This window comes from Anser cygnoides, chromosome 21, assembly GCF_040182565.1.
Source record: "Anser cygnoides isolate HZ-2024a breed goose chromosome 21, Taihu_goose_T2T_genome, whole genome shotgun sequence".
In the NCBI taxonomy this organism is placed as follows: Eukaryota; Metazoa; Chordata; class Aves; order Anseriformes; family Anatidae; genus Anser; species Anser cygnoides.
The window spans coordinates 5158100-5173140 of NC_089893.1; the positions used below are offsets into that span (position 1 = coordinate 5158100).

At 53.0% G+C, this 15041-nt stretch overlaps 1 protein-coding gene and 1 long non-coding RNA gene across 3 annotated transcripts in view; both read left to right on the plus strand.

Moving 5' to 3' along the window:
* GRIK4 (glutamate ionotropic receptor kainate type subunit 4) overlaps positions 1 to 15041 on the plus strand; it is a 170424-nt gene that overhangs the window by 60426 nt on the left and 94957 nt on the right. For both annotated transcript variants that reach the window (XR_010826147.1, XM_066981111.1), the window contains exon 2: positions 1306 to 1437. Coding sequence is in view for 1 of the 2 variants with exons in the window: in XM_066981111.1 (XP_066837212.1) it covers positions 1356 to 1437 (82 nt within the window). In the remaining variant the exon portion in view is untranslated. The remainder of the gene's footprint in view (positions 1 to 1305; positions 1438 to 15041) is intronic.
* Positions 5711 to 14052, plus strand: LOC106039787 (uncharacterized). Its single transcript, XR_007163170.2, has 3 exons — positions 5711 to 7752; positions 9530 to 9681; positions 10120 to 14052. It is a non-coding gene; the product is annotated as an uncharacterized lncRNA (long non-coding RNA).

Here is a 15041-nt window from a genome sequence, read left to right on the forward strand (position 1 = left end):
AGAGCAGGACACTGGAGATGTCCAGCTGGCACCTGAGCATGGGGTCCTTTGATTTTCTCCGAGCTGAGAGCGCTGGGACTCAGCTTCCCGGTAGCGACGTGATGCAGGAGACCGAGCCCCAGGACCTGTAAGTGGTTCCCTGTTCAGCCCCTGCCTTGTCTTCATCCCTTTGGCCACCTCTCAGTATTTCTTCTGCATCCCTTCCCCGCCTGTAAAAAGGGATTTGCCCCTCTGGGGAGCGCTGAGGCGAGGTGGCAGGGGTCTAAACGCAACCTAAAAGTAGCTGCGTTGAAAAACTGCCGAGGAAAAAGCTACAACTTTCTCGAACAAAACTCCTGGTAACTTCAAAGGCAGATTAAAGACTTTGCCTGTGTCAGGACTTCAGCATTTGGCCCAGGAATTAGACAAATGGAATAGCGCGAGAGCCTTTGCCAGAAAACTGGAGAAGGGAGAGATAAGGTAACACGAAATACTCAGAGTCAGCGTTTAAGGACATTAGTGCTCGTGGAGATAATTTTATCAACATGAAGGACAATAATTAAGTAAAATCTCCGTGTCGCTGTTGGAAATGGTGTTTGTTAACAACCCGTTCGGCTGTGCCGGCGGAATCTGCTGCAGGACAACGTGTGCCGATAGCTGCACTAGCGGTAGCTCTGTGGGTTCTTCGTGTATCCCTCGTTGTTTTGGCGGTGTTTGGACTTGGAAGGTGCTGGGAATGGGGCTGCCTGGTGGGAGGAGAAAGAAAGGGACCTGGTCTTTGGCTCATCCTGAATCCGAATCCTCTTGGGCATGAAGGGGAGGGAAGGAGACGGGGGCTGCCGTCGCTCACTGGGCCTGCAGCAATGTCAGGAACTGGTTTCTGCTTTGGTTGCCAAAGTGACTCAGTCCCCGACTCCCATCCCTCGCCGTGTGTTTTGCTCTGAAAATGTTTGGTCCTACCCTAAAAGCAGAAGTCAGTGTAATATTTTAAGTAGCAGGCTGCTTTAAATTTGAAAGAAAAAAAAATGGGAAATTAAATAGATGTGACTCAATATTGATTTCCACTTGTTTTTGTGGAAACTCTAAAAATGCCAAGATGAAATATTTGGACTTTTCCTTGGGTTTCTTTTCCATATTTTGTTAGAAGCTCTTCGCCCAGTTTGACTCGAATTCCTGAATAATTCATAGTCTGTAAATAGCTTCCTCCTCCTCTGGTAAATAGACTCTTTGTCCCCCTGCCTTGGCACGCTCCGAGCAGTGTCATCGTGCTGAGTCGCCGCTTGGAGAGCCGGGGTGCTCACGGTGCCGTGTGTGCTCTCTCCGCAGAGTTATGTCATGCCCAGACCACCGAAGGGCTCCATGAGGATTTATAGAAGATGCCCCGTGTCTTGGCGCCTCTGGTGCTCCTTCTGCTGTGGCTGATGAGGATCGCTGCCAGCCCCCACTCCCTGAGGATCGGTGAGTACAAAGCTTGCTGCGACCGCCCGCTGGCTGCTCGGACCGCTCCGCATCGGCGTGCTGGGAGAAAGCCCTGCCCGCGGTCTTTGGGCTGCTGGTGGTCGTGGTCGTGGCTCAGATGGGGCTGGGCCGCTGGCAGAGCTCCGGCCTCGTGCCTGCCTTCTTGAAATGTTGTCCCCGTCTTGTAAATGCAATGCGGTGTACGGTGAGCATACGCGTCTGCATTGATTTTTACGGTGGTAACGCTCCGTGATGGGGATCTCTCTCTGTATAAATGTGAAGTGAAAGTCACTCCTCGAGGAGACGCTGAGGGATGAGGCTCTTTCCCCCACCCTGCATCCCCCCCTTGATGCTCGCCTGAGCTCCAAGCAGAAGGAAATGGTTTTCTGTTGCAGATTTATTTGTCCCCACGTTGATGAGCAAGGAGTGTTTGAGCCCAAAGTGAAAGTGTCACGAGAACATTAATAACTCCAAAATGCTCTGTTTGTAAGAGAGTCCTCGCATTTGTTCTCCTTTGGGCTTTATTAAAAAGTGTTCAGGAAGAGGCACCGTCGTCTTCGCTCCCTGCCTGTGTGGATTAGGGACAAGAAATGCATCCGGAAACCTTGTAATGAAACTTGCTTCACATTATTGACACCGTGCTCTGCTGTTTGGAAAGCAAACCGCTTCTCCTGCCTGTTCTCTCTGGAGCTACCAGCTGTTTTTATTAACTATTTGTTGCAGATAAGCTAATCTATTCCCGTCCCCATTTGCAACTTTCATGGGTGACACTTGAAATAAAATTACTTCTCCCCTTTGCCGGCAGAGCATGGAGCAGCTCAGAAATATAGCAAGGGAAGGGTGCGTGCTGGCAGGAGCCGGGGTGGTTTATGGCCCTGGCATCCCTGATTCACGGGGAGCACTTGTGCTGGACCGTCTCTGCTCTGCGGGCTGCATTTCACGTCGATGGGCAGATCCTCCACTTCAGGCAGCGGATGGGGATAGATGGGTTAGGATCTGCCTGCCGTGGCTCAGTTTGTGCGTGCTCAGGGGTCCCCTGCTGAATTTGGTGGTGGCCGCTGTGAGGCCAAGTCCCTGCTGGTCTCTGGGGGCAGGCGAGATGAAGCTGGGGTCTCAGTGTTTGGGGCGCTACCCACGAGCGGCTGCGGTGGTGGTAGGAAGTCCTCCTCCCTCCGTCTGTTCCAGGTACCGGTGTTGTCTTCTGTACCTGGTAGCTGCTACTGGTAAAGGAGATCTTGATGCTCTGCTGGGGTTTTAAGTCACATCCCCGGTGTAAATGACTCTGGGGTATCATTCGCATGTCCAAGTTGCGCGCAGCAGGGATGCAGGGTGGTGAACAGCACAAACACGCTGGTTAAATGTGAGCATCTCCCCAGCAGCATCGTGTGCCTGCAGAGGCCCAGGGCTGCAGCAAAGCTCCTCTGGTGCTTTGGTCTCCATCCCAGAGGCTGCTCCGCTGGTGGTTGTGCACTCCCTCACACTGCGGTCATGCTCCCTTGGACCCGTCTCTCCAGTTTTAAAATCGTTGTGCGTTCAGGAATTCTGTGCTTTTGACTTTTCTTGGCAAAAATAATGGAGCTGCTCCAGAAATCATTGCTCTTAAAACTTACATCACTGCTGCCCAGTCCAGGGTAGAGACACTGGATTTCCTTAGCCTGCGTAGGGCAAAGAAGTGCAAATTTGCCTCGGACTGAAGCACTTGCATTTGGGTGCTGCACAGGGGGCATGGAACTCGGGACTTCAGCAGAAGGAGTAACGTTGTTGTGGGAATGGGAAGGAACAACTCTGATCCTTCTAAGATGCACCAGAGGTCATGGCTTTTGTGCCAGATGCTGTTAAATGCTGGAGTGGCCAGAGACCCTGCGGTCAAGTCCTGGGGGTCTCCAGGTACCCGCCACCTCCCGGGAGTGGGACACCAGCAGTCCTGACCTTGGGCGAGCTCATGAAGGACAAACAGCTTCTTAAGGAGCGACTCCAGGGGTTTGGGACCCAGTGAATCCCCCCATGCTGAAGTCTAAAGCAACTTCTCTGAAAATGGAGTCTGAAGCAGCTGGGCGAAGAGCTGAGGAGGGGTTTTGGTTTTGTCTCTTCGCGACACAGCTTTATTTTAAAAATATATCCAGCCAAAAAGTTAATAAAAAATAAAGTACAACATAAAAAGAGAGAAAAATATTACTGGCAGCCCTGAAATCATTCCCCAAAGCATGCTTTTGGCAAGGCAGGGGGATACGGTATCTAGCGACATAAATCAGTGCACTGCATCGCGAAGGGAAGCAGACCAGCACGAGCCTTTGAATATTCAAAGAAAATGCGAGCTAACATTCGGAATAATTCTGAGAGCCATCTGGTAATGGACCACTGAAAGGTGCGGTTTTACGATCGGTGTGTGAGGGGAACGCAGGCGGTGCCCTGCCCTGGTTCCTCACCAAGTAGCTGGAGAGGTTGTTGCTGCTGCGCCCGGCTGGAAGGAGGCAGGATGGTGCTGAGCCCGGGGCACTCGGCTTTTACACCAAGCTCTGAGCCCCCCTGCTGCTGCTTTCCCGGGACTTCAGGTGGGTCCTGGCCCTGACACCTCTCGGTGGGGTTTCTGGTGGTGGGTTGCTTCGAGTACACAGTGAGGAAGGGCTGCGTTGCTTTGCTGGCGTGGACGGGACCCGCGGCGTGTTGCGTGGCAGGGAGCTGCAGAGGCATCGTCTGTGCAAAACAGGGAGCAGGACACAGGCTGTGGGTGACCCTCCTCGCAGCCTTGGTGTGCACAGGCACAGCTTGTAGCCTCCTGTCCACTTGGAGCTGTTACTGTTCTATTTCTCTCCTCGATACACAGGAAACACCACTAGCTTGAGCCTTTTTTTTCAGTGTTTTTCTTCAGGCTTAAACTCTGCGTTCCCTTCTGATCCCATCCTAGAGAAAGTCTCCCAGATCGTGTTGTTTGGGAGACCCTTGTGGGGAAAAACACGGACCTGCATGCTCCATCCACGAGAGCTCTTCTCTTCAAAGAGTCTTGTTGATCAGTCAGCTCTCCTGGTCCATGTCACTGAGGTTTTCTCTCCATAGGTGCTCAAATATTGATTGAGATCAGGGGATGAAGAAGCATATTCTGGGCATCTTCTCAAATACTTGAGCTGGGGACCGTTTAGCCCGGCTCCCCCAGCTCCCAGAGGACATCCGTCACTCTCCTGAAGGCTCTGCAGAGAAGATGCCACGCGGCAGCGCGTTATTTAACACCAACCTCACCCAGGGAGATGCTGATGGTGAAGGCGCAGCCAGCCCCTGGGTGCTGCGAGAGGCAAAATGCCAATGTTAGCCCCCGGGGGCAGGCAGAAAGGCTGCCAGGATTGTGCAGCAGGATAGGGGGGGGACATGCCTGGGTCTCTTCGGGCAGGCAGGGAGAGCCGAGGCGCTGTGGCAGGTCGGCTGGTGCCAGCCCCAGCACCCTGGTGACAGCTTGAGGCTCCCCGTGCCCGTGCCGGGAGGCAGAGCAGCGTTAGGTGCTGTGGCAGACCAAGCACCGGCTCCCTTCCGTACGCAGCGCTGCTTTCTGGCAGATCGCGGCCCTTTTGTGGATGATAGCAGCGCGAGCGCAATAAACTGCTGCTCACCAATGTGCTATTCCCCAGCAGAGAAATGGCCTTACCCTGGCTTTGAACCCGGCAGCCAGGCTGCTGCCATCAGCTGAAAGCAGAGAGACGATGCCTGGGGCTCACGTGGTGGTGGTGCTGCTGGAAAACATTTCTGCTGGTAATTATGATGAGTGTTTCATAAAACAAAGCTGCTGGCAGGGGCTGGGTGCCTCCTCTCCCCCGGTCAGTTGTCCCATGGGCATGGGAGGCGAAGCACTGGGCTGGGAAGGCAGCAGGTCACTAAGACACGTGCGATTATCCGGCTTCTCCGTGTGCGGATCTATTGTTTCTAAAGGCTTATAAATAATTTAATTTGGAGAAGCGAGAGCTGTGCCCATGCTGCGGTGGCAGGAACGAGTCTGGGCTGCAGCTGGGTGACATTTAGGTGGGGGTAGCTGCTTGCCCAAACGTGTGTCGGGGTCCCAGTCCCCAGAAGCCCCAGCTGGAGGCTTGCTGGGGGTGCCCCGAGGTTGCCCATCTCCCAGGGACCCACCTGGATGTGGCCACCAGCACCCCCAGCCGCTGAGCCCCCTGCTATGGGTCCCTGAATTTCCTTCCCTTGCTCCATTTCTGCTTCACTGGGCTCATCTGAGCGCTCATGTGTAGGGTTCGCCCTCTATTGATTTTATTTTTTTAAAAGGCTTTCACAGGACTTTCCTAGAACCCAAGCGCCTGAAGAAGTAGAGAATTGGGCAGGAGGAGAAGTATCCGCGTCTTCGTTGATGCATGACTTGCTAAATTTGTCTGGCTGAGCCATTATAAATGTTTCATTTCCCCCAATATTAAAAAGGCCCGGTTGAGTTCATTTAGGTGAAGTAGATTGGTAGTTATTTGTCATTTGCGACCGAGTGGGGAGAGGGAGAGAGAAATACAATACCAATTTGTTAACTATTTGCCCTTTTAATTTTGTTTTCGTTATTCTTCCAGGAGAGTGATATTTTATTTATGTTTTCTGAGTTCTGTGCATAAATCCTTATTTAAAAAAAAATCACCCGTGGAGATGCCAGGCCCTTGGAGCAATTCGTTGGCTATGAATCCTCGTGGTTGTCCCCAGATGTCCCCTGCCGGGGAGGCAGGTGTAAGGGGTGTCTGTCTGTCTGTCTGTCCGTTTCCAGGCTGTGCCTTTGCCACACGAAACACAACGAACCGGTGGTCTACGGCTAAGGAATCCAGCCCCGTAATAATATGAATAATAAATCATAAGCAGATTTATATCTCGGATCGATGCTACAGGGCACAGTGTGAAAGGAGGCCTGGACTCGGTGAGGCGGAGCATCTCCTGGTGCGTTTGTACCCCCGTGGAGGAGTTATCTCCCCTGATCTGCTCCTTAGTGCCGGAGACCAGGCTACGCTGCACACCCCAAGAGGCCCCGAGCTTTGTTTTGATTCATTATTACATCCACGTGCACATTACACAGGTATAGACCTTGGGGAAGCTGCCTGGCCACGCTGCAGCTCCTAATTCAGCAGGAAGTGGAGAATTTGCAGGGGGAGAGGGGCTGATGGCTGCAAATGTCCCGTATCACTCTTACAGGCATGCTTCCGTGGCAGAGGACGGACACGGAGAGGTGCGTGTACAGAGCTCTGCTTTAGAGCTCTGGTTTTTGCTCCTGGATGTCGAGGAGTGTCCCCGAGCCAAGGATCGGGATCTGAGAGCCACACAACCTGCTTTACATCTAAATACCGCCCCGGCCCCCGGGCAGCACTTTGTGTGTTTAGCTGCTCAGGCATTTTTAGTGGGGATCTTTTTCTTTCATAGAGTGAAAGCTAGTAAGAGCAAGAGCTACTCTGTCATGCCTTTCATTATTTTTTTCATATATATATATGAATAAAAAAGTCAATTACATGAATGAAAGACGCTTGGTTCCCTGCCTAAACAGCTGCCAAAATTAATTCCAGCTCGGAGCCAAACTCAGCAAAGCTGGATTTTCTGCAGAAGGCTCCAGTGCGGCTTGAGATAGGCTCGTGCACCGCCCTGCGTTACCGATTCCCACTGCCCAGCACCTCGCCCTGGGCTTTGCCTGTGGCCAGTTGAGGAAGGATGGATTTCACGTGCTCGGTGGTGAGCCTGACTTCACGGCAGAATAAAGCAGAATTAAATGTCCCCAGCAGCCCCTCGCTGGAGCGAGCACCGTCACACTGCAAAGCAGTGCTCGTTTGATGGAGAGCAGCTGTCTTGGCAGCTCAGAGCACCTGAAAACTCAGCGCCGGCGTCAGCAATACTTCGAGCTTTAAATTTGTTCCTCCCTGTGGACCAATTACCTTGCATTTAAAGCACCACCTGAATTGAGCAGGATGTGGACAGGAGCTGTGCTGCGTTACAAAACTGGAATAATCACGCAGGGTAAGCAAGCCCTCGCTCCAAGCTGCAGCTTCTGGTACGAGGCTGAGGCTGGGGCACCTGTGGCTGAAGGAGGTGGTTGCTCGTCCTCAGGTGCACGTCCCCAGTGACTGGGGCACGATTTTAAAGGTGTTTTCAGGACATGAGGTAGAATGTGGCCTTGCAGCTTGAGGCAGCAGCCCAAGTTCCTGAAGGTGAGCTGAGATGAAGCTGAAGTCATTGCTCGTGAGCTGGTATAACCTTCCCGAGAAGGCAAGCTGGAGGGTGGCAGATGGGAGGACAAAGGCAGCGAGGCAACTCCAGCTCGTAACAGGCTGTTGGAGCAGAGCGAGGTCCCCACACTGTGAGTGTAAGGTAGGGTTTCCTTCTGTTTGAAGCATTATGCCTTGTGCTTCGAGGTTTATGCCTCCTTCTCCTGCTGGGTAACTCTTGGCAAGCCCACTTGTCCTTGCCTTTCAGGGCTGCAGGCTCAGGGAGCAGCTCTCCTGGGCACAACGTGTGCAGCAGGCAGCTCGGTGAGGTGTTAAAGCCCTCCTGCAAGTGTAAGGTGCTGCAGGGCTGCCGGGCAACCTTCCCAGAAAAGATGCTTTTGACCCAAAAGGGCGCTTATCTCAAGTGCCCCCTCTGCAGCTAATTGCTTGTGGCTCCGTGTAAGATAAGCACAGCCTGTAAGGCTAAAAGCCCAAATTGTCCTGGCGTACGTTCAGAAGCTCTAGCTCTTGGTACCCAGGTGTTTTGAACCTCTACCATTGGAAAAAGCCCCAGGACCCGAGGTAGAGAGCAACCTGCTGACGGAGCAGCTGGGACGGATCCTGGCTCTCTGTGTGCTGCTGCCAGGCGCCCCGGGGGCTCTGCGAGGGGCTGATCCTGCCCTTCCCCACGCAGCCTGCCTCCTGCCTCTGTGCTCCTCTTGCTCCTTCTCTCCCTCACCAGGACCTCACCGTGGTGGGATTGAAGCTACTGGCTGAGGGCTAGAAGGCGCTGAGGAGAAGGGGAAGGATGGAAGACCTTGAAAGAAGGAAGTTTGCTTTTCTGTAGGATGTCTCCCGTGGAAAGCACAGAGCCGCGGGCTGTGCTAGAGGGCTGGAGAAGCAGTGTGCGTGTGGGAGACGAGGGGAGAGCACCCAGGGCATAATTCCTACCTAAACCAGGCGGGATGGCTGTCCTCAGCATGGATTTTGTTTGTTGCTGGGAAGGTCCAGGAGGGCGAAATCGCGTTAAGGGCAGCGCCGTTCCCCAGAGCCCGCTGTTGGGGTGTCAGCTCTGGGGGGGAGATGGGTGCGGGAAGGAGCACGGTGCTGCTCCCGGTGTGCCTGCGGTGCCAGCTGATTCCCGAGATGTGCACGGGGGGGGAATCAGTCCGTGCTGTGACAAGGACCGCAGAAACCTGCGACAACAGCAGCCAAATGCCTTTCTCATGCCTTCAAACATCCCTACGTGCTGCCCAGGAGCATTCAGCGCCCTCTCCGCAAGACGTCTGGGGGCGGGGGCTCCTGCCAGGGGGAGCAGGCTGGGGGCGAAGGGGCTCTCAGGGCCAGCAGAGACCTCCCTGCAGGGGCAAAATGCAGACCCGGGCTTCGAGGGAGGCAGGGAGCGAGCAGGGTAAAGACTGCAAGGTTTTTGCTCTGTGGGCCATAGATAAAAGCACAGCCCTAAGCGCCGTGGGCAGAGAAGCAAAGAAGGCAGATGCTGGTGTATCGGCGCAGGGGTGACCTGAGCAGGGAGCTGGAGAGGAGCGTCAGGGGGCATCTGCCGTGGAGGAGCAGCTTAGTCTGACAATTGCCAGCCCTGCCTCGAGCCCTGCCAAGCGAGGACGGTGGCTGGAAGGAGGCTGCAGGGAGGGATGGCTCGTTTTCCCAAAGACACCGCTAATGAATTCCTCTTGCACCTCCAGACGCTGTAGGGATTTGGAGAGGCTAAATGGAACTTTATGTGAAAATGATGGCTGAATGTCAATTCTGCTGTCGAAGCCAATTTGGGAGCCAGAAAGTGCAAAAAGAATTAAGATTGTTAAATGGAAATAAGTCTACTTGGTAGAGATGAGATAGGGTTTAAATGAGTGAAATTATCTGTGGATTACCCTTGTTAGAGCACTGCCTTATTTAATAAACTGAGTTTTAATCTGCTGTAGGGCTTTTGGAGGAAAAGCTTAGCCTATGGGGTATGTCCATGTGAAGGGAAGGACGGGCTGTGCCTCCATCCTCCAGAGCCACGAGAGTCAAGGGGAGGCGGTGGTTTGCCCGTGAGTGCTTTGTGCTTTATGAAGACCTCATCGACTGCTCGGTAAGCGGTTCGATCTTTGCTCGAGCTTGGGCACTTGTTTTGCTGGCTTGATAGGAGGCTGGTGAGGCGATGCCTCCTCTGGGTACTGCGCGTCCCTGTGTGGCTTTCCTAGCACGGAGCCACGCAGCACGTCGTGCTGCCGGGGGGTGAATAAACGTGGCCAGCCCCCCCCTGGGGCTCTGGGAGGGAGCGCTGCAAGGGAAGGAAACCTCGCTGGATGCAGGAGGAGGGGAGGAGAGCACAGGAAATCTTGAGGGCTGCAATTTCATTACGAAGAGAGCCTAGTAATTATTAATAGGCCCTGATTATCCGCTTCTGCAAGAGCGGATCCGTTGCAGGAGAGCAACCAGGTGCTTCTAGCTGACTTTAGCTGCCCACCTGACTTAATGCAGATGTCACCTGTCATCGCACGTGTTTCTGACCCGTCTCTCTCTTCAGCGATAGTCACGAAAGATAATTGCTCCAGATGCTTCTAAAACCATCCACGGAGGGAAGGACCTTACCTTAGCCTGAGCAGTCAGCTCGCAGCTCCGTGGGACTGATTTTTGCTGCTGCCGCCGGGACCTGAGCCCTGGGTCTTACAGCAGGCAGGAGGGGCTGAGTGAGAGGTACACAGGGGTTTTTACTCTCAGCCACATCACTGTGTGGTTTCACAATATTGCATGTTCTGTACTTGGAAAATCCAAGAATTTTCAAGCAATTTTAGGGCTGGGGCAGCAGGGAAGGGGCTCTGTGCGCCCTTATTTTGTCTCTGGCTGAGGGGTTTGCTGTTCCAGCCCTGCGCTCTGGCTCAGACAGCGGGGCTGATCAGTATGTGCCGTGTCCTCTGCAACGAGTCCTGGTTTCATGTCGCAGAGGTGCAGGCCAGGCTGAATACCGAAGATCTAGCCCTAGGCTCATCGCCCACGAGCTTGAGATTTCTGTGATCTTCTTGCCAAGCCTAAGGGTAACGAAGTCGGAAAAGTCACAAGGCGGTGTCAGTTCAGATTTGTCTGAGGATGTCTACATTGGCTACAGATTCCAACCCATTCCCAGCCCTGATTTGTGGTGGTTCTGCTTGGCAAGACAAATACACCAACCTGTGCCCAAGGGGTAGGGTCGGCTGTCCCATCCCGCTGCTCCAGAGTTTTCCAGTCATCAGCATCCTACAGGATTTGTGCTTTTGAATACGTGTGCGCCCTCCATGGTGTCCAACAACGCATTTGACAGCATCCACCTTGTACCAGGTCTGATTCACAAGCGTTTAATTTTGCCATGGCAGGGTGCCCCTAATCATCCTCGCTCCTCTCCTGCCGCTGCAGAGTTGTTTTCTGGCCGTTCCCAGCTGCCCTGTGCATCTTCCCATTTGACCAGCGGCAAAAGTCTGCTCTGTCATTTGGCTCCTGCACTTCAGAACATTTTGTTCCGTGTCCCTTGCACAGAAGATAGCTTGGCAAGTTGCGAACCTTTAGCGTTTATTATCTGCTGTGGTTCTACCCATTTCGGTCGCACGTGGAATTTTTTGGCTTGCTCCTTTCGCTGGGGCCCTGGTACGGTGGGAAGAAGCACTTTATTTTCCTGGGCATACTCAGAAATATGATCTTGGTGATAACACAGCGCAAAGCGAAAGAATGGTTGAATTGGTACCAAAATATTGCAGTATTTGTGCGAAGTCTTAGCTAACCCATGCCAGAGCCTCCCCAGCTGTGCAGGTTTGTTGCAGGAGCTGGTGCTGGGCTGTAGGGGCCCGGTGGGGCTGCAGTGGCTTCCCCTGGCACCAAGCACTGCCTCGTCCAGCTTGGCATGGCTGAGGAGCATTGCTGGGGTAGGAGGTGGGGCTGAGCACTTGGGTTTTGGAGCAGAAAGCTTGTGTTCATCGCTGTGGCTGAAAAGCCTCTTCTCTCACGCGTTTAAATCCCATGGAGCATCTCATTAGAAACAAATGATGCCTCGGGCAAGCGGAGCTAGAGCAAAGTAATCTTTATTAAGCACCCTCAGTGGTCAGAGTTACTTGATGAGCTCCAGAGTTTTATTTGCAGGCAGCTTTGGGTTGTCATTTAGCAGGAAAGCTCTTTGAACTCCCTCCCTTCCCCGTCTCTAGGTTACTGTTTTCTATTTCTGTGTGTTTTCGGTCCCAACAGCCCTGCAAACGCTGCTGGTGGAATTGTTGATACTGGGAACAAAATGCATGGAGGAGACGGGGTGTGCACGGTTCAGGATCACGCAGCCAGGCTTCGAGAAGGGGAAATGAGGTGCCCTGAGTGCATCACAGATTGTACTGGGGGGGACACAGCCACAACCGTTTCCTTGGGAAATGGTGCCCAGAACCCCTGAGTCACTATGGGAAGTTTTTCTCTGAATGCCTCACCGTGCATATTCGGGGCAGGAGAGCAGCAGCTCCTCTCGGGGCCGTCCTCCCTGCCCCTGGTACGTACAGCCAGCTGCACGGCCGTGTTCCTTCCATCTCTGGACTTTGCAAAATCTCCGCAGGTGGTAGAAAACGAGCCATAAACTGCAAGCACAAAGGGCAGTGAAAACCAAAATAAATCGGAAGCAGCATCCTGCCAGATGCCGCGCGTTCTGCTGGAGAGCGGGAGGGAGAAGGTGCAAAGAGCTCTGAGAAACAAAGCAGGAGCACGGGGTGTGAGCGCGAAGGTACCGCACGCCGGCCCTGCTGCCAGCCCCGCTGGTCGTCCGGGGCTCTGCTGCTGCCCGGAGCTGCAGGGGGTGTTTGGAGGGTGACGTGGAGGCAAGCCCAGCCTCGCCCTGCGCTTGAGCGATATCAGGGCATCTCGAGGGAAGTCCGGGAAGAAAAGGAGAGAGAAAAATTCATCTGCGGCCACTGTGCTCGGCTTTCTGAAAGGGAAATGAAACGAAGGCAGGAGGCTCAAGGTTCGCCTGCGTCTGTCTTGTCAAGCATGTGAAGCTGACACAGCGATGGAGTCATTACAGGCTCCTGTGTAAATACAGCCTCCTTACTATTTTTTTCCCCCCCTATAACATGTCTCATTTACTTGATGGTCTATAATAGCTCTGGAGGAGCAGTCGCTGCTTATCAAGTCACAGCCTCTCCTCGGTCATCTCAGCCAGCTCTAGTGCTCACGGTCCACGGGAGCTTTTTGGCAGCCAGCCTCTCGCACGGAGGTCTCTTGGCAGATGCTTTCAGTCCCCCAGCTCTGCAAGGTGGTGGGGACGGGGCTGCCGGGGCAGGCGTGCATCGCTGGGGACGGCTTTGAGCCGGTCATGGCCCCCCTGCTGCCTTCTCTTGTCCTCGTGGCCTGGGTCCCGTGGGTTTTGGTGGCAAACTGCAAGGGATGGGGGGCTCTTTGGTGTCCTGGGGGGACTGATTTTATTGCGAGGATGCGGGAAGCAGCTTCAGGCAGTAGCTAGCAACGCAGAGAGTCTCCGAGCAGAAGTTCGTGCCACCAGGCATGCTTTGACAGACGTGCCCCAACACCTAGGGAATCAAGGAACCTCCCAAAGCTTTGGTGCCTTGGCTTAGGAGTCACCTCTAGCATGGAGCATGGATGCTTTCTAACACTAAAACTGAGAACAAATACCAAATAAACCAAACCAAGCCTCCAGCAGAAATGCCGGAAAGAACATCAGAGTGACTAACACCCAAAGCCCTTTTGAAAAGCAGTCATTTCCTGAATATAGCCGCACGCTTCCATTTTAAATGTCCTGGCTCTATTCTTTGCTGTCCCCCACCCCTCCATCTGGAAACAGTCCAGCGTTATTCACGCTGGAAAAGGCAGAACTGGCTCTCTGTGAGCTGCCTGAGCTACGGCCAGCACCTGCAGGGAGCGGCGCAACAGGTTGCTGTCTGCTTGCCTTGTATTTTATTTTATTTTATTTATTTATTTTATTTTACGTATTTTATTGTCATCTGCGGGCAGTGGGGGCTGCCCATCCGCAGCCTCCTGGCTTGCGCAGGTGAGTGCAGCTCTCCAGGGCTGAAGCTCGCTGCTCTCCCGGGAGGTGCAGGAGCACAGGCTCTGCTGTGCAACGTGATAGTTCACGGTGGTTTGCTCTTGATGCTTAGGATATCATCTCTCCCCTCCTGGTTTTATAGATCTCTCTACCAGAGCGGAGTCAAGCAGGCTCTCCAGTGCTTCCTGACCAGAGCTCCTAACCACCCCGAGCATCCTTCCTGGTGGTGCAGTGCTGCCGAGGGGATGGATTTTGATTTCGGGTGCATAAATGGAAAATGCAGTTGAATTAAATTCAGGCATTGCTTTTTCTTGCACCTCTCTTTTCTTTCCCTTCTGATTCTGCCAACAGATTTCAGCCAAGTGCACACCTGGGCTCGGAGGCCTTTGGGCTGGCTTCAACATTTATTTAGTCACTTCCAGACGAAATACAAAACACGGTCTTTCCCTTTACAGAAAATCTGTGCCTAGCTAATAAATCTAAAGGTATTAAGTTGAAAGCTGAGCGTTTGGAAATATATATGAAAAACTAGCATTGTTTATATGTGTTTTTCTAGTCGGGAAATTGAGGTGTGAGTGCTGAGACTGAGCAGATTCCTTGTTGTGCAGAAGAGTTTGTCTCTTGGGGAGCAGCAGGGGCTGACCGCTGCGCTAAGGGGCAGCGCTCTGCTCCTTGCTGGCTTTTTTTTTTTTTTTTTTTTAATAGGCCTGGCCATGACACACCATGATTTGGATTTCAGTCTCAGCTCGCTAATGTGCTCCCTGACCTATGGTGGAAAATAGCACATAATTATTTCTTTACTTTGTGCAATTCAACAGTGCAAGAGCTGCATTAGAAAAAGCAGCCTGGGTGATTAGTAGGGGAGGATGATTTTGTTTTCCCTGTCATGCTGTCTTTTAATTTGGTGAGACGGGATTGCTTGGTTTTGCCATTTGTGGGAGCCCTGAACCCCTTTACTGTGTTAAATCAGCAACAAGGGGAACCAACAGCAAAACCCTCCGTCTGCAGCAGTGAGGAATCGAAAAGCCGGTGCCTGTGTGCTGTATCGCCGCCGTAGGGAGGCAGGAGCTGAGCAGGTGAGCATCCACCTCCACTCAGCAAAGCAGAAACGTACTGAGCAATTTGAACGGGACTGTGAGGCACGGAATTTGCTGCAGCAGGTCCTTCTTTCCCTCAACTGATTCCTCAAAGTCAATCCGATCCTGCTTCGCACTGCATTTCCATGAAAGCTGGAGGATGCTGAGCATCCTGCAGAAGACAGAAACTCTCTTTCAGGCTGGGATTATTCGACTAATCTTGTGATTATGGTGATAATCCCCTTTGCAATGGTGTCCCTCTCCAAGGAGTTCTTCCCTTGGGGACTTCCTAGTCCCAAATCCCATTTTCCCTTAATGTTGAAGTGCTCTGTATTAAATTAAGGCTCTCCAAAGGATCAGAGGTCTGCAGGT